The 23,348-nt window shown below is 35.4% G+C and overlaps 2 protein-coding genes across 2 annotated transcripts; one reads left to right on the top strand and one right to left on the bottom strand.

The window, feature by feature from the left end:
* Positions 1-3,989: 3,989 nt before the first annotated feature.
* On the top strand, positions 3,990-15,224 carry LOC121736201 (odorant receptor 4-like). The gene is made up of 6 exons (XM_042127289.1): positions 3,990-4,041; positions 4,294-4,573; positions 9,973-10,072; positions 10,931-11,035; positions 13,063-13,218; positions 15,168-15,224. The coding sequence occupies exons 1-6, from the start codon at positions 3,990-3,992 to the stop codon at positions 15,222-15,224; spliced, it is 750 nt and encodes a 249-aa protein (XP_041983223.1).
* Positions 15,225-15,405: 181 nt separating this feature from the next.
* Positions 15,406-22,256, bottom strand: LOC121735984 (odorant receptor Or2-like). Its single transcript, XM_042126992.1, has 5 exons — positions 21,454-22,256; positions 18,613-18,712; positions 18,009-18,113; positions 15,648-15,803; positions 15,406-15,462 (listed from the first exon to the last, which is right to left on the bottom strand). The coding sequence occupies exons 1-5, from the start codon at positions 22,254-22,256 to the stop codon at positions 15,406-15,408; spliced, it is 1,221 nt and encodes a 406-aa protein (XP_041982926.1).
* Positions 22,257-23,348: the final 1,092 nt, after the last annotated feature.

Raw genomic sequence — 23,348 nt, 5'->3', positions numbered from 1 at the left:
GTTGACGCGGTCACATTATTTACGAAAACTGATCCCATTTCAAAATTTTGTTCCCGAATGCGTCCCTAATATATTTTTTCACATCAACAGATAGCTTGAGAAGCTAATAAAACTGTGTTGAGAAAAAAATTTAAGTAATTCTTATTTTTATGGTGTTTTTGTCGTAAGTGTCATCTATTAGTTCCGAATCTACCATTGGTGCTTTTACCTTAATTTAATTAATTTGGAAGAGATTCACATGAAGTTTTAACATTAATTAACCTTGGGCTATAGTCTAGACTCTAGACCAGTAGTCCCTAACCTTTTTTCATGCGGACCACAAACATGTTGATTGTTGTGGTCTTGGTGTCACCGCGGGCCGCAACAAAAATTTTTAGGTTTAAAAAATAACGTTCTTCAAAATAAACGATTTAAAAGTGAAAAAAAAATTCACGACTTTCACGATGACTTTACAATATTTTGCCGATGGGCGTGAAGTTCAAAAAGGCTTAACATCAAGCGGGCCACAAATAAAGTCCCGGCGGGCCGCGGGTTGTGGATAGCTGCTCTAGACTGATACTTAACTATACTAAAATTATAAATTTGTGTCTGCCTGTCCGGTATGTTTGTTACCAATTTACGCTTAGATAACTGAAAAGTTGTTTAATCTTTGGAAAAAAGATAAGGCAGTTGATTATTATAATTATATTAATGAAAAATGTACGTTTTCTGTGCCATAAGTAAATTCTCAGCGGACCAATTTCCGGAAAACATTTCGGATGGTTATTAAGACAACTAATAATTTCAAACTACTACAACAACTAATTCAAAGACAAAGACATGATCACAATAGACATAACTACTAGTACTTCGAATGCTAAGAGACGGACGTGTACTAATACCTTATACCTGTCATTTCTTTCGGGTTTCGCCAGGATAAGTTAAGAGGATTCCACACCGCCCTTTTTCCATACAAACGTTGTCCCCTGTTTCCTCCCTGGATAATGCTAGTAGAGTTATAATTTTTTTCCTGAATATCTACGGCCACTAATACAATGTCCCTATGTTTTCTTTTTTTTCATAATTTAATTATTAAATAAGATATGAACGTTCAAAAACCCAAAAAATGGCCAGATTTTCCGCTGTGTTCAAACGTCCAGAAAACAGATTTGGCTACGAGTAGATTATACAAAAAAAGCAAAACATAGGAACACAGCTCAAGCCTTTTTTTAATCTTTAATGAAAAAAGTACTTAAATCGGTTAAGTTTTGGAGAAGGAATCAGGGGACAACGAATCGTTGATTTTCTGGATTTTCTGCAGTTGTCTCTATCGCGTTCTGCGGTATAGGCTTGAGGTAAGGGAGACAGCTATAGATATTACACGTACTTTTTTTTCATTTCTCTAGCCCCTGTTGTATCCTCTTAAGGGCTGGCGCGCTGGCTGATATAATTTATTTTTAAAATGAAGATTTTGAAATTGAATTCTGACAGTTTTCTTTGCATGTGCCAAAATATAAACAACGACTAAATTTGTAGGTAACGACCCTAGCAGAGTAGACAGAATTATAGAGTATGCCGACTTAGAACTGATGTTGAAATTTTTAATTTTGACGTATTATGACGAAAATCGTCGCTAGGGTTGTTAACTTGTTACCTACGAATTTAAAACTATGACATATTCGATGGACGTGTTCCTCTTTGGTCGTATTGTTGTTCGTGTTTTGGCACATGCGATTAAAATTGTCAGAATCCAATTTTTAAATCTTTATTTTAAATATTTAAAAATAAATTATATCAGCCAGCGCGAGGCACATTCCGTTCATAATCCTAGTGAAACCCGACGAATTTGACAGATATTGAAACCTGTCCGTTTCTTTGCAGTCGAACTACTGGTACGAGTAGTTATGTCTATTGTGGTTAAGGGCTGGCGCGCTGGCTGATATAATTTATTTTTAAAATGAAGATTTTGAAATTGAATTCTGACAGTTTTCTTTGCATGTGCCAAACTATAAACAACGACTAAATTTGTAGGTAACGACCCTAGCGACGACTTTTGTCATAACATAATACGTCAAACTTAAAAATTTCAACCTCAGTTCCAAGTCGGTATACTCTATAATTCTGTCTACTCTGACATGATGAATACTGACAATTTGACTTAAAACTTTAATTTTCTAGTATTAATCATTGCTGAGAAAAATCGATATCGCTACAGCCAAATTATCAAGGCGTCGCCTTAACTTATCTTTGCACCGCATTGCAATATTTTACTTTAGCTTATTATGAAGCTTCCTTCATTATTACTATTTTAGATCAGGTTACACTGTCCTAAACTTCATTAAAACGGCTTGAAGATATTAATATTATGTTCTTAGACAATAACTTACTACTAATACATAAAATATTATCAATTAATATTGAAGAAGTATTTAATTTTTCTTTTTCAGAATAATAATAATAATACTTATAGAATTCATAAATACTTGTTGCTGTAGTTAAATCTCCGTACCCCATATTGTGTTCATACCATAATTAATGAACTTGGTACTAATTAACTAGGCAAACCATGAGTAAAAGCTAGCTTATGCTTCTCAGAAAACACACATTACACACAGAGTTATATTTCATCTTGAGTGGTCCCACTTGGGCACACACGATACAACCCTTTATTTGCATCCACGAAAACCATTTCTTTGTGAAGTTGACGGAATCTCATTTCAAAGAAAAGCCACGGAAATACTTTCCCCATAGCTTTTCCGTCACAAAATATATTTACCGAGCTTTCATGCATTGTATCTTTACAATTTTTATGTGGATCTTCACAGGAAACATAATATGCGAGCTTTTAGATATCGTTTCGAACTCGGCAAGCGATCGCGAGTCGCGACCGACAAAAATTCAAATAAAATGCCACTTTATGATATAGGTTTCATTTTCTACCGACGGTGTATAGTACGAGAGCCCTAGAACATTTTTTTTATTACCATCAAGCTAATTTTTTGTGAGTAGCTTCATTTTGATAAAAAACATTTTTATCTGCGAAAAATCTTGAAAGTGGTAGCTAACAGAAATAGAAAGGATTTCATACTTTGATTTGATGGTCCTAAAATATGGATTGTTCTATTTGTAGGACAATATTACTCTTAAATTACATAACTATTAACCTATTAATATTAAAAAAATCAGCTTGTTAGGGTTCCGTTTAAGGCTTCAGTAGTCAACCAAGTTTTTTTTTTCGAAAGGATTTTTCGCAGATAAAAATGTTGTTCGTCTTATCAAAATGAAGCTACTCACAAAAAATTTGCTTATAGTAATAAAAAAAAAAATGTTCTAGGGCTTGCGTACTATGTAGGAATCCATGTCGCCGCTGCTATAATGCTATGTAATGGCGTAAAGCGAAATGAAACCTACGGAATCCTTTCAGTTGTAGTCTATAACAAGTAAAAAATTATTTGGTTAATTTTTGAATTCTTGACAACTCTATTATTTTAGTCGATTCGTACGAAATTCACGGCTGAGAGGTGAAGATGAAGATGTTACAGACTAATAATTAAAAAAATACTATATTGTCTTATTCAACGAAAAAGTACGAGCGTAATATAATTCACGTACTATGTTCTAATGACCACTAATTATACGCTTTTCCAGAAGAAGTCTAAAGCATTTAATGGCTCAATTATCAACGAACTTGTTACAAATTAAAAATAATTGATCATCATTCATTAACTTCCAAATTATCATAGTATTTAACATAATAGCAGTAATTATAAAAACATCTTTATACACTTGAAGAAGTCACTCAACAAAACTTTGAAGAGGCAGACATCTTTACGATGGCCTATAAAAACTGTCTTGAAGATCCCAGATATCCTTTACTGGGGCCAAACATAAAATCTTTATACGCGTTTGGCCTGCTACACAGTGAAAGTATTTTCATAAGAGTCCCTTTCTCTTTTCTCCACATTTGCTCTAACCTGTTCGTCTGGAGTATGTTTGTAGATATCTATATCATGAGAGACGACCTGGCCAAAGTATTATTCAATATTCCCCTCACTGTGCAAAGTTTGGTATGCATTTCAAAGACTACGTCTCTAGTTCTATACCAGAAGAAATGGAGAAAACTTTTCCGTGACATTTCCACAGAGGAACTATCCCAGATTTTCTACAAGGACAAGAAAACTATGCGGGCTATGAAAAAATATAGAATTTATTGTCGTACTGTAACCTATCTGTATTGGTCCGTTATAGTTTTAACTACAGTTGTGACTATATTGTCACCGTTCGTAACTTATTTCACGTCACATTATACAAAAGGGTACCCTAAGATAATAAGTTCGTGGTTCCCTTTTGACGTGACCAAGAAACCCGGGTACTTCGTGTCGGTCGTCACCCATGTTGTAATGATAGTCCAGGGTGGAGGAATTATCGCTTCTTATGACACCACCGTCTTCGTCATAATGTCCTTCCTCAAAGGTCAGTTGATAATATTGAAAACGAAATGTACCGAAATATTTGGAGACGAAACGGCGATTCCGAGGAGCGAAGTTTTGAAGAATATAAAGGAATGTCATCGCTTACATAATTTTCTTACTGAGTAAGTAATTAGTAAACTTATCAATTATTATGTTTTCATTTTGAAAGCTTACACCTACACAAGGCACTGAGTTTGTATCTATGTACGTAACATTAAGTGATTACACTCGATACAATTTTATGTTTCGCAAAATCCGGTAAGGTAATCCCCAAGCTGCAGCCGGGTGCCTGATAACAATTAACAATTGAAAAATTGGTGCGACTACATTACATAATTATATTTAATAATTATATACTTACATGCAAATACTATTTTTATTCCTAAGGCGAAAATGATATAAGTTACAATCTGGGCCTTTACTCATTGCATCATAAATTCACAGTAGGAAATTGGAACCAAAATAAGAAATGACATGTGACTTTAACCTTTATTAAATGACAAATCCTATTTTTCCCATATCCCTACCTTTAACAGTAAATTAATTTAAGTATTTTGGTTAGGTACTCAGCTTACACAACAGCTTATTGTGAATATAACTGTAATACGAATACCATCTCTCCATTAAGGAAATACCTATTTCCCAAAATAATTAAAGCTACATTCAATATGTAATATCGGCATTCGCTAACAAGCGGATTAATTAATGAGAACACAATATTTAATTAAATCAGATAACGCCTTGTCATTTATATTTTTAGCTTGAAGCAATTTTATTTATAGCTAACTAGACGTTTCGCGGAACTCTGCCTGAATTAATAAAGGATTCTACGGGAGCCGTATACTATCCCATTTATGTCTTTCCCCGTGGTCTACTCTTTGTTGTGACAGTTAGTAACAAATAGTATTTTAAAGAGATAAAACTGACTTCAAAATTGTAAGTAATTAAGAATTAAAATTCCGTATCTCAAAAACTACTGAACCGATTCTGATTAAACTTACAGTATTCCCTTAGTCAAACCATACCTTATACAACAAAAAAAGAATTACTCAAATCGGAATTGTAGTTCCGGACAAGTGCGAATACAAACATAAAAACATACATACATACCCTTTTGAAATTTGGCACATTTTGTTCAAACACTGATGTAGACTAACATATACAAAAACTGGGCAGTTCTGCAAATATTACATACATACGCGTCGAATTCATAACCTCTTTTGTCTTGAAGTCGATTAAAAACCGGTCCAGTAGTTCCTGAGGTAAGCACGGTCGAACAACGAACTTACAGCAAGGCTTTTAAAGCGAAACTTATTACATCGCCCCAATTTTTCGGCTCCTTGTCGCATGTCGCGTGACGGCCGGCCTCGGAAGTTTCAATTCTGTGGTTTCATAGAGCCACTGGCACGGGCAGGGTTGATAGAAACTTCTTTATCGATTTACATTTTACACTCTATTTCATATTATTGTACCATCTTATTGTCAGTACCATGTTTTTGCAAATAAACGTTATTTATTCTTCTTATGCTAAATGCCATTACTAGTTCGTGCTTAAACCGTTGTACCAATTTCGATGAGTATAATAATAATAGCTCCCACACCGGTTTCGGTGATGGTGGCCGGTTTCATTGAAACCAGGCCAGCTACGCAGGAATAATTTTATAGTGCCCAAGTCGCGCGTAGTACACCAGAGCACTCTCTATTCCTTCACTCTCATAACCCAGTGGGACGCACGACCGACACAACCGGCGAGAGATCAGGCGCAGGACCGACTTTTTACATGCCCATCCGACGCATGGATCATCTTACTTGTCAGACAATCAGGTGATCAGCCTGCATTGACCTAACCAAACTTGGAAATAACATGTTTCTAATGCGGGAATCAACCCCACGACCTCCGAGTCAAGAGCCGCGCTCTATACCACTAAACCACGGAGGCTTTTTTTCGATGAGTATAGAGATATTACGAGTCCTGAAAGAGTACCGTAGCTACTGCATGATAAAGGAATTCCTGCGCGAACGATAAGTTGCAGGCAACGTCTAATCTATACTAATATTACAAATGTGAAAGTGGGTTTATCTGACTGTTACCTATTTACGCCAATGACATAAGTTAACCGATTTTGTTCTTTGGTATGGTGATGCTTTCAGTCCAGGGAACGGATATAGGATACTTTTTATCCCGGAAAAATGTACGGTTCCCGCGCGATAAACGAATTTTGGAGCAACGGAGTTGCGGGCGTCATCAGCTAGTTGATAATAATTAAATCTTAAACTATGATAATGTAGAACCCGCGCACTGTAAAACTCTGGAACGAACTGTCACCAGCAGTATTTCCGGACCTATACAACCTGCAAACCTTCAAGAAGAGGGCGTATTCCCTCTTAACCCATTCATGACCACCATGCCAATTTGGGAACACTTTGTTTTTAATTGTTTATGAAAAAAATATTGACATTAGGTGAAAAAATCTTACATAACAATAAACTTGAAAGTGTTCGTTACGTATAAAATTAAATAGTTTCGTTAAATATTATACATTTATAGCAATATTTGGCTAAAATATGCTTTCGAATGACACGTCGAGGTAGTTACCTGTTTGTAATTATTATATTTTACACGTTAAGTATATTATCGTAAATAGACATTATTCTTCAAATACAATAAATAATGTATCCTATAAGCACATAACAAGTTTTTTTGAAATCGTTTTTTACCATTTTATAGCAACTGAAACGTCGCTGTACCAAATTTGGTACACTGGCTACATGTATACTAAGAAAAAAAATTTTTTTTACATTATTATGATGAATCGCTAACGACTTTATAGTGTCACTAACAGCTACCGTGGGATTGAGGAAGCACTGAATACGATTATCTAAGGTAGTGATGATGCCTTGGAGTAGAAATTGACCATAGTTTCACTGGAATCCTGTGTATTTATTGACAAAGTGGTTGTGATGATAGATAAATTTCATCAACCTTGCTAAATTATCAGGAGAAATTGAAGTTCATAACGTTGCTACTTTTTCGGATTCTGAGGATAGCGGTCATGCATGATGAACCTGCAGCAGGCAGCGAGTTGAGCTTGTCTTAGATCTAATAAGATTCAAACTACCGCTAATATAATAGCAGTACATACGATTGGCCTAATTGATTAGTGCTAAGTGTTACTTCTTGACGAAGTGTACTCCTTATACTCAGACTTATTCAGCATCGCATAGCCTATCACTAAACTAAAAAATAGCAAATTATTATAACAACTACTACAAGAAACCACAGGGATAATATTGTTGTATAGAATTGGCATTCATTGTTGAAGTCTTAGCACATAATATATAATCACACACATGATTGACATGAGCTTATCCAATGCGTGTCTTTTACATGTTCGGCATAAAGAAGGTGCAATTGACAAGTTATTATTTCATCAAGGCAGAGCTAGATTTTACAATGATCTCGTCAACGTCCTACTCGCCCACTAGCATCCAAAATCGAAAAACTTCGTGTCAAAAGTACTTTCAAACCGTGAATATTAGGTTGTCCGTCATAATAAAAGTCCAAGAGCTTATAAAAAAATCGAAAAAATAATTTGCATTCAGTAGGAATGCTTCACATAAACCCACCTACGCCGACCCTATAAGTGGCCATTGTGCCAATTTGGGTACACCCCTATAATTTAAATAATATATATTTTTAATTTTTTTTATCATTTTTTTAATTATTCATATTCCTTACTATTATAAAATTAAGAAGTTTCTAAATTTTTTCTTGCCGTTTTGGTTTGGCTACAAATGGGTTAAAAGGCCGGCCACGCACCTGCAGCTCTTCTGATGTTGCGAGTGTCTATGGGCAACGGTAGTTACTTTCCATCAGGTGACCCGTTTGCTCGTTTGCCCCCTTATTTCATAAAAAAATAATAAAAAAATTTACCTTAAGTAAATATACATCTCGGGAGTTATCATAATAATATTATAATAAATTATTCTCGATTCTAATTACTTCTTAAAGGTTATGATTTCAAACAAGACGAAGCTAACAATAGGCACCTACCGTCTTAAAATCGCAAATTACTTTTCTAACAAGCTTGTTTGTGTTGTAAAAGTTTCTTGTTCTGCTAATTAAAATATTTCTTGTTACAATTCTCAATTTTCTAATATTTTTGTATCAAAATTTGAAAGGTTAACAATTTTTATAATATCCTATTACCCAGAGTAGTCATCATTAAAATGATTTCATAAATTAACAAGCACAAGAAGTTTACTTTGAAATCAACCAGAATTATTGTGGTTTTATAAGCGAATGCCTATGGCTCCAATGGGTGAATAATATTTTAATATCTAATATCGATCTATACTTATAAAATTACATGTCCTGACTGACTGGCTGACTGATCATCATCGCTGAGCAAAAACTGTAAAAGTTACAGCCACAAAATTTGGTGAGTAGGGTTGTTTCATTAAGAAGACACCCACTGAGGAAGGAATTCTGAAAATTTTACCCCCGAAGGGGGTGAAATAGGTGTTGAAAGTTTTAATGAAAGTCCGTCATTTCTTGAGTTAGAAACATGAAACTTTATTTTTGGGTTACTGATTTAAAATGAATGGATACGTATTTAAGCGTTTTTGGAAATTCTATCCCCAAGGGGGTGAAATTGGGGTTGAAAGTTTGAATGAAACTCCGTTATTTCTTGAGTTAGAAACAAGAAATTTTAAGTTTGGGTTACTGATTAAAAATGATTGGATACGTGTTTAAGCTTTTCTGAAAATTCTACCCCCAAGGGGGTGAAATAGGGGTCGAAAATTTAAATGAAAGTCCGTCATTTCTTAAGTTAGAAACATGAAACTTTATTTTTGTGCTACTGATTAAAATGAATGGATACGTATTTAAGTGTTTCTGGTAATTCTACCCCCAAGGGGGTGAAATTGGGGTAGAAAGTTTCAATGAAAGTTCGCCATTTCTTGAGTTAGATATATGAAAGTTTATTGACGTTTGCTTAAATAGGGTACGTTTTTACCCTTTGTATAAGGAACCACAAAAACAAAAAGGAGAAAACTATCCATCTTTGTTATTATACTATGTTAACGCGGATGAAGTCGCGGGCAACAGCTAGTATATATATTAAACTCAAAGGTGACTGACTGACATGGAGATCTATCAAGGCACAGCCCAAACCACTGGACCGACCGGGCTGAAATTTGGCATACAGGTAGATGATATGACGTAGGCATCCGCTAAGAAAAGATTTTGATCGATTCTACCTCCAAGGGGTTCAAATAGGAGATGAAAATTTGTATATAATAATACTTCTTAACGCGAGCGAAGCCGCGGGCAAAAGCTCGTTGATTATATAATTTACTATAATGTACTAATCTATATTTTCCAGAACTTAATGTTGAGAGTTGAGACTAAAGTTGTGGCTCTACCTACTGTGTCTTTTGTCATAATTTTTACACGCTTTATTAGCAGTTAATTAACCGTTAAAATAATAAGATTATTTAATTAATTGTTATATTCCAGGCAGTACAGGATGTTTAACCAACTAATATCTCCGGTTATGTTTATTTATGTTTTGATTTGCTCCGTGATGATCTGTTGCTGCGTTGTTCAATTGAATTTGGTAAATAATAAATATTTACTTTAATCTAAGGCATATAACACTTAGGGTGAGTTTACATTGCAACGTAATGAAGCGCTGTAATCCAACACATTGATACTGAACTTTATTCACTACAAAATAAAGTACTCGCTCTATTAATCAACCAAAAACAATTTATTCAGAGTATTTTTTCGGGACCTATCCCGGTGAGAAGAACTGCTGAAGGAAACTCGCACGGGGCCATGTTTAAAATTACCTTATCTTTCATTAACTTCTTGGTTGTCGCTCGCAGTTTTGGATTTCCTATTTAAAAGTGCATCACATCTTATCACGTTGCAATGTTACTGACCCTTTTTGCATTTTAGTGCATTCACATTGTTACAGCAAGACGTACCAGCAATTCTGGTGTTGGAAGCCTACTCACAGCACAGCACTATAACACAGTTAAGTCACAATAAATACGCAAGGGTCGCAATAACGTCAGAGCTGCTGAACTGCCTCCAGGAGAAAAAATAACATTGTCGAAACATGTATCAATCATAAAGTTAATATACCTAGCGGAATAGAGAAACAAAGGCCTGAGCAAGAGATATGTCACTATCAGTAACACTGCGTGGTAAAAAGAGACGTGTGATACATGACAGCAGCACTCTTTTTTTGACGTCCAGTCGGCACGTGCCGCACGTTGACAATTTAATCTCATAGAAATCATGTTCAATCATGCTTGTGTAAGTGTATACGTACACGTATTTTTACACACAGATGAAACCAATTTCTGTTTCGTTTGACAGATTGTTGCTCTATTCCGCTAGATATATTAACTTTATGGTATCATTGCAGTAACAAGTCTGGGCGATTTTCAACCTTATTAATTTTCAGGATGGCGTGACAGTGTCTGAGAAATTTTGGATCCTAGAGTACATGATCGCAGCGGGAGTTCAGTTGTTTATATTCTGTTGGCACAGCAATGACATCACATACGAGGTAAAACTACAGTCGTACAAGGATCTTTTAATACCATGTGTGTGTTCTAAAATATAGCATAGCAGACTGGCCAGTGCATTTAAGGCTTAAAATCCGACGCCATATTGTACTGGTGAGTGGTGTGACACTGGTAAGACAAGTGTGGCGTATTATAATGACATCTCAACAAAGGCATACGTGAATGAACTAGCGTATAATATTTCGGAAAGAATCATCGACATTATGGTGTCGATCAGTACACTCGGTTTTACTTTGGAACATACAAATGGCTATATAAAATAATTTAAACGACAGCTGTTTCACAAGATGTATCTGCAATGAAAACTCGCTGCACTGGCGTAATTTTTGACCAACTTCCAAAAAGGAGGAGGTAATATTACGTTCGGCTGTATGTATGTTTTTTTATGCATGTTCAACGATTACTCAACCGTTTGTGGTCCGATTTTCAAAATTCTTTTTGTGTTGCGTAGGGTTTAACTCGAATTTGGTACCATGTTCACAAAAGTGGTGATCTGATGATGGGATCTATGAGGAATCGAGGGGACTCCTTGAAATTTGTATGAAAACATATAGTGATTTTGATTATTTCTGCAGTACACGAGGCTTAAGCTACCAAAAAGTAAGACCACCAGGCTATACCCTAGTTCCGAAGGTACCCAACAGAACTTTTGAATCTTTATTAATATAATATACAGGTTCGGGGATTTTGGCGTTGTTTAATCAACTGAAAGCATTAGCCAATATGTCAATTTGATTAATCATCATCATCACAACTTTAATTATGCCATGCATCATCAGATTATGATACATTTATTGTTACTTTTCATGATATTTTGCATCGAAGCATATGCTTTTGATGATTATTTCGCTGTTTGTTGACGGATCCAATCGTATTAGTAATCGTATTAGTAAATTAGTAATTAATAAATTTCAAGGATTTACCTAATCCTTGAAATTTATTAAAACACAAATGGTCGTTAAGATGTTGTTTCTAGTAACTTAAACATTAGTGAAATTTCATACGAAGGCGTCTCTTGATCCGAAGCCACTGAATGACCGAACAGAACTCCTGAACCTTTAAAGATAAAAGTTTGGAAATTGCAGCATCGCTTAGATAACTGCAAGTATTTACCACAATTACAGTAACTTAATGGGAGTAGTTAACATTCGTAATGGTTATTTATGCATTTTTATGCGTATCTTTTAGATATCTATCCATATCTTGTAGATATAACTAAAAAGAGTAAAATTATTATTTTTTAATAAAAAATTGAAACCGACTTCCAAGGTAAAAACAATATTCTTAAAATATGATCTAAAAAGTATCGAATAATTCTTATTCTTCATTAGTGCCTTTTTCGAAAGTTGACTTAACCTCAACCAATTCCGTACTCAATTTTCATTCTTTTGAAGTCGGTACCGGCCAAGTTTTATGTCAAGTACCTATCTGATCAGTTTTGGGCTGGTATCTACTTCAAAAGAATGAAAATTGAGTACGGAATTGGTTGAGGTTAAGTCGAATTTCGAAAAAGGCACTAGTGAAGAATGAATAATATTTTTAAGAATATTGTTTTTACCTTGGAAGTCTACCTTGGAAGTCGGAAGGAAATAGCATCTTTGTAGGTTTAAAAAATATGCTTGTTTTTTTTACCTACGTGTTTATCCATTTTTCGTTCCGTTACAAAATTATCACTGTTTATCAAAACTTGTTCATCGGCTGGAAGAAAACAAAAATTAGAAGTATTGTCTGTTTCTAATTCAAACATTTATTTCTTTCAAATTCAATTATAGATAGAAATCTCCGATTTTGTGTAAACAATTGCTTTTTCTCAGATCGTGTAACATCAAGGCCAGACTCTATAAATGAAATTAAGAAAGGATTCTTATTTATTTATGTTATTCTAGTACTTAGGATCTAAGATAAGATTGTTAGGTAGTAATAAAGGTCAGTTAGGAACGAAGGAAAGGCTTTTGCCCAGCAGTGGGATACCAATGACTAATGATATTACTGTTTTTTTGCTCCACAGAGTAGTCTAGTGGACCGCGGCATTTTCGACAGCAACTGGTGGCGCGCGGACCCCAAGCTTCGGACACATTTGACGCTGCTGTCCGGAAAGCTGGCTATAATGTACCGAATTAGAGCCGGACCGTTCACCACGCTGTCCATGCCTACGTTCACCGAGGTATACCACCAGAGAAATTTATAGGCATTCGAAACTACGTCTTCTACAGTCTTAGCCCCGAAACTGATACGATTTTGATGTACGAGTCTGATTAGTTTCCAATTGAGCCAAAGCACGATTTTACGCTATGTTGGAGTATCAAATGCTTTAAGATCAAGTTAATTCGATTCTCGATTCGATTTTGATTCTGTCGGGAGTAAGATCGGGCTATGTCAATTTTATATTCGTCCTGAATTTGTTTGTGTGGTGTGACATGACCTGACCAAATAACGTAGCTCTGCCTCTGAATCTGCCTATGACTTAATAATATCTACTAGAGATCGCCCAATGGTCGAAATTCGACCTTACTTGCAACGACATTAGGACTACTACCTATATTTTGTAAAAAATATTGACTTCATCATAGTTTTTTTCAATTCTTGTCTCTGGGTCTCAGCTGATCTCAGACTGGCCGTTTAAGCATTGTCTAATAATAAAATTAAATAAAAAAAACAATAATCCATTTTCAATTTGTCAACTTGTTGTCAGCTCTGACTTCAACCATAAATAAAAGAGTATAATTCGTATGAATAGGCTTGTCACTCAAAAATCTGTCATTTTTCCTAGTAGTAGTGTCGTAGTGTGTGTAACGTTTTATTTGTTAAAAATATATATGATAAAAGCATAATTAAAAAAAAAAATATTAGCTCGATGCACTCCTTCACCATATAAACACTATAACTGTGCGAAATTTCATGCACCTACGTTTCCCCATTTTTCGTAAAAAGGGTTACAAAGTTTTTCGTTCGCGTATTAATATATTATAGATATTAAGATATTATACGTAGTATATGACATTCTCTTTGTGCGGGGGAAGAGAACTAAATCTGACCTAACTTGCAAATGGCCGCTTAATCGCTATTGGTTGTAGAAACTAGTATTAGTTCCAAGTACTCCCACTACTGCTATCAGCGCCAATATGGCGACTTTCAAACGTCATTTTTACGTCAAATTTGGTTCTCTTCCTCCGCATTGGGGCGCTGATTCCGCTTCAAATAGGCACAAAAACCAGCAATCATTTCAAATCGTAAGTCCAACGTACTTGTATAATGGAGGTCAGTGGATGGTACTATCAAATATTATGATTCATAGGCAGATGGTGGACCCACGTAATTTTGTCAGACTATTCAAGTTCAACATTTTATGTTATTTCGCACATATATAAAGCAAACCACTGGGAAGGATATAGGTTACTTTTATCAGAAAAATGACGGTTTCCACGTTATTCCTTATATATGCAGACGAAGCCGCGCGGAACGTCTACTTAAAATATGTCGAACTTGGCTTTGGCTTTGGAAATACCTGGTACCAAATAACTTTAAATTTTCAGCTCCTGATATTACAAGAATGTTCAAATTAAATTAGCGCGTTATTGGTATCCTACTCAAAGTTATCTTAAAGTCAATTCCATTGATCTAAGTTCGCTTGGCTTGGTACGAGTGATTTGCTATTTTTGGCACTGGCTTTGAATATTATTAGTTTCAAGTTGTTCCGTGAGGCCCAGCTCGGTTAATTTTTGAGCAGTATAATGTAGAGAAACCTTTCCCATGGTTCACACTTTATCTGTACTAAATTATTTAAAAATCGGTGCAGTAAGTCAAGAGATTGGGGCATTGAAAAAAAAACGAACCCTTTACAATTATAAGGGCCTGTTTCACCACTTTCTGATAAAGTGCCGAATAGACTATTCACAACTTTTTGATAGATTCTCCATACTTGAACTGTCAAGTTAATTGCTGGATAGCCTTTTCGTCACTTATCAGGAAGTGGTGAAACAGTAGTATAGTTTTGATACGACCATGGAAGAACGTCTTCTTTTATGATGTTCTGACCCACTCTAAAATATTTATGTGTATTGTACAGTAAATTATTAGTAGATATTTTATTATATTTGTTCTATTTTTTTTCAGATCCTCAGAGGCGCTTATAGTTTCTATACCCTCTTTACTAAAAGTACTAATAAATAAAGTGCTACTCAAATATTTTCCGCATGTTTATTTTCTATGTCTAGTAACACATATTTTATTTTATTTTATAGAATCAGGTTAGTTTAATTATGACTTACTAGTATATTATTTTTATTTGTGCAACATTTTTAGATAACGGTGTGTTTTTACACTTTAAAATTGCCTAACTTTTTCACAGTTACTACGATTCTTGCATCTGTGTAAACAGTGTATAAAAACTGTATGAACCTTTCATTATCTGTAAAAAAAATTAAAAGAAGTCGTTCAACTTAATTTACTTTTATCAGTAAAAAAGTATATCACATAGAATATAATATTAGTACCGCGTATTTAACGAGTTTAAGGACACTTTTTTACTCTACTGAATCGAATAATATTATTCTTGTATTATCGAAAGGTTTGGCTATAGTGAAAAATTCTTACCTCAATATACGTGGACATTGAGAAGGTAGAAAAAGGACCAGCGTGCAGTATGAAAGAGGGAGAGAGCTTTCCTGCTAGAAGAAGAAGCTCCTTCTTCATCTGGACATCAGCACGCCACCAGTTGCTGTTGAATACTCCTTGACTGAGATACATGCTCTAAAAAAGATTTAAAATATAGGACACCCACATGTACACACAAAAAATGCATATACACATGTCTTACTAGACACAACTCTATTCCTAACACGTAACTGAAGTAATTTAAGTCTAATTGAAGAAGATCATTACCTATACTTCTTCTTACTCAGCAGAAAATAAATGTATATTTTATTTAAGGATTATGGCGGAGTAATGATATTATTAGGAACTATTAGTAAAATACTGGATGTAACAAAACTGAATGATAATACTTTAGGGGATGTATGTGTTCCTGACGTAGAGTTCACTGTTAAAGTAGCAGTGCTGAAAGATTAAGTTTTTTCCTTTTGTATGGTAATATTCAAGACGCTGGAACGCTTGCCCATACAAATTAGAAAAAAAAAACTCTTTCAGCGCTACTTTCACAGTAAACTCTATGTCAGGAACACATTTTTTTTTTAATGAAATAAGGGGGCAAACGAGCAAACGGGTCACCTGATGGAAAGCAACTTCCGTCGCCCATGGACACTCGCAGCATCAGAAGAGCTGCATGTGCGTTGCCGGCCTTTTAAGAGAGAATAGGGTAATAGGGGAGGGTAGGGAAGGGAAGGGAATAGGGGAGGGTAGGAAAGGGAATAGGGTAGGGGATTGGGCCTCCGGTAAACTCACTCACTCGGCGAAACACAGCGCAAGCGCTGTTTCACGCCGGCTTTCTGTGAGAACGTGGTATTTATCCGGTGCCGAAGCATGGCTCTCCCATGTATAAAAACATACATCCCCTAAAGTAAATATTATCACAAATTTTTGTTACCTTTATATTATGCATTATGATTGTGCTTACCGAATACGTACATATACAGTACAATAGCTCCCACACCGGTTTCGGTGATGGTGGCCGGTTTCATTGAAACCAGGCCAGCTACGCAATAGTAATTTTATACTGCACAAGTGTGTGCGCAGTACACAAGAGCACTCTCTATTCCTTTACTCTCATAACCCAGTGGGACGGAAGACCGACACGACTGGCGAGAGATCAGGCGCAGGACCGACTTTTTACATGCCCATCCGACGCATGGATCATCTTACTTGTCTGACAATCAGGTGATCAGCCTGCACTGTCCTAACCAAACATGGAAATAACAATATGTTTCCAACGCGGGAATCGAATCCACGACGTCCGAGTCAAAAGCCGCGCTCTATACCACTAGACAGTATACACATAATATTATAGTATTGGCAAGCATGGCTTATCGCCTCCGTGGTCCAGTGGTTCAGTGCATGCTCTTGACACGAAGGTCGTGGGTTCGAATCCCGCGTTGGAAACATAATATTGTTATTTCCAAGTTTGGTTAGGACAATGCAGGCTGATCACCTGATTGTCTGACAAGTAAGATGATCCATGCGTCGGATGGGCATGTAAAAAGTCGGTCCTGCGCCTGATCTCTCGCCGGTCGTGTCGGTCTTCCGTCCCACTGGGTTCTGAGAGTTAAAGGAATATGCTCTTGTGTACTACGCACACATTTGGGCACTTTGAAATTGCTCCTGCGTAACTGGCCGTTTCAATGAAACCGGAACCTAACCTAACTACCGAAACCAGTGTGGGAGTTATTTGTTATTGGCTAGCACGGTGGATAGCAGTGGACAAACTTAGATTTAAAAGTGGTTTTAAATGTAAGTTTGCTCGTACTTTGTATGGAAAAGTATTTTATTGGTATTATTCAAACTGTTAACTCAATAATGAGTATGGAAAACTGCATACCTACTGAAGACCAGTTAACAATTCATTTTGCATATTTTATGGAATTCTCTACATAACACTGACATACCACTTAATTACATTATACTACTTAGACGTGTGATAGTCATGCTTCAGCTAGAATGGGCCGGCCCGACCGGAGAAATACCACGTTCTCACAGAAAACCGGTGTGAAACAGCGTTTGCGCTGTGTTTCGCCGAGTGAGTGAGTTTACCGGAGGCCCAATCCCCTACCCTATTCCCTTCCCTACCCTCCCCCATTCCCTTCCCTTCTCATCCCTACCCTATTACCCTATTCCCTCTTAAAAGGCCGGCAACGCATCTGCAGTTCTGATGCTGCGAGTGTCCATGGGCGACGGAAGTTGCTTTCCATCAGGTGACCCGTTTGCTCGTTTCCCCCTTATTTCATAATAAAATATAAAAAAAAATCTATATAACAATTATACGTCACCACTCATCATACATGCCTCATACAAAATTTCGTTGCTATGCCAGCAATACAAGAACAGTTGAAAAGACAGAGCCGTGGCAAATTCCACCACCCAGAATTTTTGCGAAAACGTGATCCCCTCCTGTAAAGGAAATTTAATTAAAAATTTCCGCGTTAAAAGAGTGTATTTTATTGGTTAGGGAAAGAAAACTTAAGAAATTCTTTTTAAACGAAACTGTGGAGACAGTGTAATGGATATCAAATGGTTCTTTTACGTGACAAAAACTTTTTAAATGGTAGCATTAAATGCAGACCTTGAAAATTTTTAACGATTTTTAATGGTGTTGAAGCTAAAAATTTAAAAGCAGAATCATTTCAGAGGCACAATTTAGGTAAATGGCCTATTTCGTACGAAGCACCGTTTTTGATGAGTAAACAAAAAATCAAAAAACGGCCTTCTTTGGGTTCGGGCTCACCTCGGAGGGGTCAGGACTTTTAGTATGTTTATCTCCTAACTACTCTAACCAAAGTACCAAAGTTAAGATTTCTGCTTTCGACTTTTCCAAGCAGACCCCATTTTGGGCATTCGTTTACTAGGCTATCGTCTTAAGATGTCTAATACTAAGTTGTTACTAACTCACCAGACTCAACTGAACGACGCTGCAACATATAGTTATAGAACAAACTAGAACATAAATGAACATGACTGGCGAAAGTAAACTATTGAAGATCTCGTACTGCCTGAAACAACAATATACGATGATTGAACAGTATGGAAAATTAGCTGAAAATAAAAGGTCATTAAAGCATAGGTAAAGGAGGGGAAGTAGGATAACTCCGGCCCAATCTGCGATATAATTGGCTACAGTATTAGGGTTGTGAACTTAAGCAATGACACTGTTATTTTATAATATATTTTTTGTAATTTTCCATCTTTTTAGAAAAAGGTGGCCCCGTGCGAGTTTCTTATGCCGGTTCTTCTCGCCGGGTTAGTTCCCGAACCGGTGGTAGGCATCTGTGTAGCCCCGACGTTCAGAGAATATTTGAAAAAATTATTCTGAATAAAAAAATTTGAGTTTGAGTTTGTAACACGTCGTCAATAAATTCAAATTCAAATTCTTTATTCACAGAATGTAGTTTTACAATGTACATGTAGGTGGTAGGGTAGTAGTATATTATTCAGTTCTTACATTCTGCCATGATTTTACATGGTGTGTGAAGTTATATATGTAACAATGGTTTTCCTACCAAATATAGAAAAGTATTTAAGATACAGAGCAGCATTATTTATATAAAAAAATCAGAAAAGTGCGAATCGGGCTCGCTTACGAAGGGTTCCGTACCGTTATAGAGAGAAAGTATGCAAAAAATTGTTTGTATGAAGATAACTTACTTCCCCTCCTTATACTATGGTAAAAGTGTTCGACGGAGATTTATATTATACTAGCTGTTGCCCGCAACCTCGTTCGCTTGAATGTATGGTATTAAAATCGAGATTTAGAAAATTGAACACCCATCTACGACTATTTTATTTGGATCAATATTACACACGAAATTTTTAATTTACATGAAAGATCCAGGAAACTTGAACCTCAGATACTTAACGTTTTGAAAAATCCTTTCTTCGAATACCGCTTAGCGTGGACAGGGGATGGGGACCAAAGGACAGGGGAAAGGAACATGTGACGGAGATAGAGGATAGACGTCAGAAGACGGGATTTAATGTAGGCATCTATACCTCTTTAACCTACCTCTTATTCTTAGATTCATAATCTACAATTAAACCACAATATCGAGGAGTTTATTCAATTCCAATTACTTCTCAAGTCACTGTTTTTAGGGTTCCGTACCCAAAGGGAAAAACGGCCGGGACTCTATTACTAAGACTTCGTTATCTGTCCGTCTGTCTGTCTCCAGGCTGAATCTCAAGAACCGTTATAGCTAGAGTTCTGAAATTTTTACAGATTGTGTATATCTGTTGCCGCTATAACAAAAAATACTGAAAACAAAATAAAATCAATATTTAAGGCTCCCATACAACAAACATGATTTTTTTGCTCGACATCAATAATAACAACAGACAGGCACTTGAAATTTTCACAGAATCCTTAATTATACGTGTAATTTAATAATTAATAATAAAATTAGAATGTAATTAAAATTTAAGGGGGCTCCCATACAACAACACAACTTTTGGCCTATTTTTTCTCTATAACGGTACGGAACCCTTCGTGCGCGAGTCCGACTCACACTTGGCCGATTTTATTGTAAACATGGTATCAAATTCGGGCAATCTAAGCAACAAAAAAAGAATTTTGAAATTCTTTTTTTGCAGCAAAGTAAAAATTAACTCCTCCTTTTTTGAAAGTCGGTTAAAAAAAGTATCTAAGATGTTGACCAGGGATATAAGGTATCATCATGCCAAATTTCATTGAAATCGGTCCAGCGGATTCAGAGATTAGCCTGTACAAACAGACAAACAGACAAACAGACAAACCGACAAACAGACAGAGAAACAAAAATTTCAAAAACAGTAAAAAGTGTTCTATTCTACTCTTCTACTATGCCCCTGACTTATTTTTTCAAGTTTATTTTCAATGTACAAAAATTTTACCTCTACGATTTTATTATCATAATATTAATAATATTAATAAGCGAACGAAAAACTTTGTAACCCTTTTTACGAAAAATGGGTAAACGTAGGTGCTTGAAATTTTGCACAGTTATAGTTTATATGGTGAAGGAGTGCATCGAACTAATATTATTTTGAAATTATGCTTTTATCATACATTTTTTAACAAATAAAATATTACACACACTATAGCACACACACATGAGAAATGACAGATTTTTGAGTGACAAGCCTATACATACTCTTTTATTTATGGTTGAAGTCTGTTGACAACAAGTTGACAAATTGAAAATGGTTTATAGTTTTTTTTATTGAATCTAAGATACCTACTTATAGATGTAATGCTTACACGGCCAGTCTGAGATCAGCTAAGTCCCAGAGACAAGAGTTGAAAAAAAATATGATAAAGTCAATATTTTTTACAAAAAAATATAGGTAGTAGTCCTAATGTCGTTGAAACTAAGGTCGAATTTCGACCTTTGGGCGATCTCTAGTAAGTATAGATAGACTAGATGACGCCCACAACTCTGTTGCGCAAAAATTCGTTTATGGAGCGGGAACAATACATTTCTCCGGGATTAAAAGTTTCCTACGTAATTTTCCCAGGACTAAAAAATCTCATTAAGTATTGTTTAAAATCAATTAAGTGGTTTGGAAGTGACAGGAAACATACAGACAGACACACTTTCGTAGTAGAAACTAGATAGATATGCTCTAATTTTACTGCATTCGCTGGTGAGTCTATCTTGGGTAATTTTAAACGAAAGTAAAAATAATGCACATTTCAAGCAAATGTGGGTTAATACTTAATGTGGGTTAATACTTAATAGAAGTTCCATAATATACTTACTCAATAAAAAAGTTATGCATGCGGTGACACTCTCTTATATTCATCAACACACGAGACTTGGTCACCGGTGCTTCTTCTCCAAAAATCCTTTCGCATTTCACCTTCAATATCATCAGATATCCTTTTAGAAACGACATGATGGATACCGCTGTTGAATCATAGAAGCAGATCTCAGCAGCTCCTTGGCTGCTCATTATAATGTGTATAATGATACCTACCAAGTATCCAGGCATTCTAGAATTGTCGAAAGGAAAGTATGATAGCATAATCTGTGGGTACGGCTCCGTACCGTTTTGAACCATTGCTCTATAGTGCGACGCAGTAATGTACTTCAAGAATGGAGCCAGAATTGTTATCATGTTAGTTAGAAAAACTATAAGCCAGTACCCATATGTAAGCACTCTTGAGTACATTGTATAATCGTTGATAATTTTAATAATTTTATTGTCATTTGATTCAATTTCCTTTATCTCTTCTTCAGATATGTTCGTTACCAGTTTCTTCCAGTAGGATTTGTTCCAAATTAAGAAGAGGGTTTTAGAAATGGATACCAAACTCAAAAGTGGAATGGAAATATTAAAAAGAATCGTCATGGTGTCTTCCCTCATGACGTAAAACTCGATGTACAGACTGATCACAAAAACTACAGAAATGAAATGAATGACAATGTAAGCACTTTTGTGGAATTTGTTGCTAAATTGCCAGAGACCACACCAAAAGAGGCCCCTTATGTTTGGTCCTAATAGCGGGTATTTTGCGTCCTCTAGGCTTTTCGTGAGTTCCAACATTTTTTGCAGAAACATTTTCTTAGGAATGCAAAACACACAAAGTCTTTTATACCTGTTTATGGTCGTGTTTATGTAGGAATGGCAAAGTATTTGAAATTTTATTATTACTCATAATAATATACTAGCTATTTGACCGAGCTTTGTTCGGTATTCGATAAAACACGAATAAAATAATATTTTATAAAAATGATTCCTAGCTATATCGATTTATCGCAACCGAAACCCCCTATATACTAAATTTCATGAAAATTGTTCGATTCCAAGGAGCATCGGAGCCGATTCCAAGATTCAAATTATATATAAGTATATACAAGAATTGCGCGTTTAAAGATATAAGATTATCTAGCACGTCAAATAAATTTATTATAGCTTTGCACAAACTTATCACCTTCTCATAGAGACTGATGACTTATAAAATACATTTAAACAGAAATTGAAATTTTAGAAAACATTACAATAAAAATGACAGTATTCACGCCTCGAAAGTGCTGGAATTTTATTTTTAAACGCTTAAATTTCGTAAATTACTTTCAAATTACTTTACGCTCTTGTCTTAGGTGATTCTCGAAATATCTATACAACGAATTTTAGTTGGAAACATTGTAAAAGTGATTTTTGGACAAAATGAAGTAATTTAGTCGGTGAAAATTTCCACGCCAATGGACGACACTATTTAGAACATAGAAAAATCATAATTCTAAGAAAATAAATTAAATAAAAAGTGAGCTCGAAGTTTGTGTTAATATAATATAATATTATAAAACTAGAAGTAAACTAGAAGTAACTAGAAGTAACTAAAAACTGTTGGGAAAAAATCGATCGTCAACTTCTTGATACTTACTGTATATCTAGCTTAATTTTGCTCAGCTCAAAAAAAATAATTAAATAAATCTTACAAATGAGGGGTATTAATTAATATTTTACCTCTCACATCTATTTTGGTTAACTTAATTAAGACTCATTACAAGTTTGTTAAGTAAATTTCCACGTCTAACATTAACGGTTCTTTTTTCCAATTATCGTCAACTCCAATTTGCAACAGCAACTTGTATTTTACTAAACAATTTTCAAGCGATTTCCTTTCATTAATATTTAATAAAACAAGGC

Source organism: Aricia agestis, chromosome 18 (genome assembly GCF_905147365.1).
Source record: "Aricia agestis chromosome 18, ilAriAges1.1, whole genome shotgun sequence".
Taxonomy (NCBI): domain Eukaryota; kingdom Metazoa; phylum Arthropoda; class Insecta; order Lepidoptera; family Lycaenidae; genus Aricia; species Aricia agestis.
Note: the sequence above shows the minus strand (reverse complement) of the source record. Positions and strands in the feature narration are given on the sequence as shown.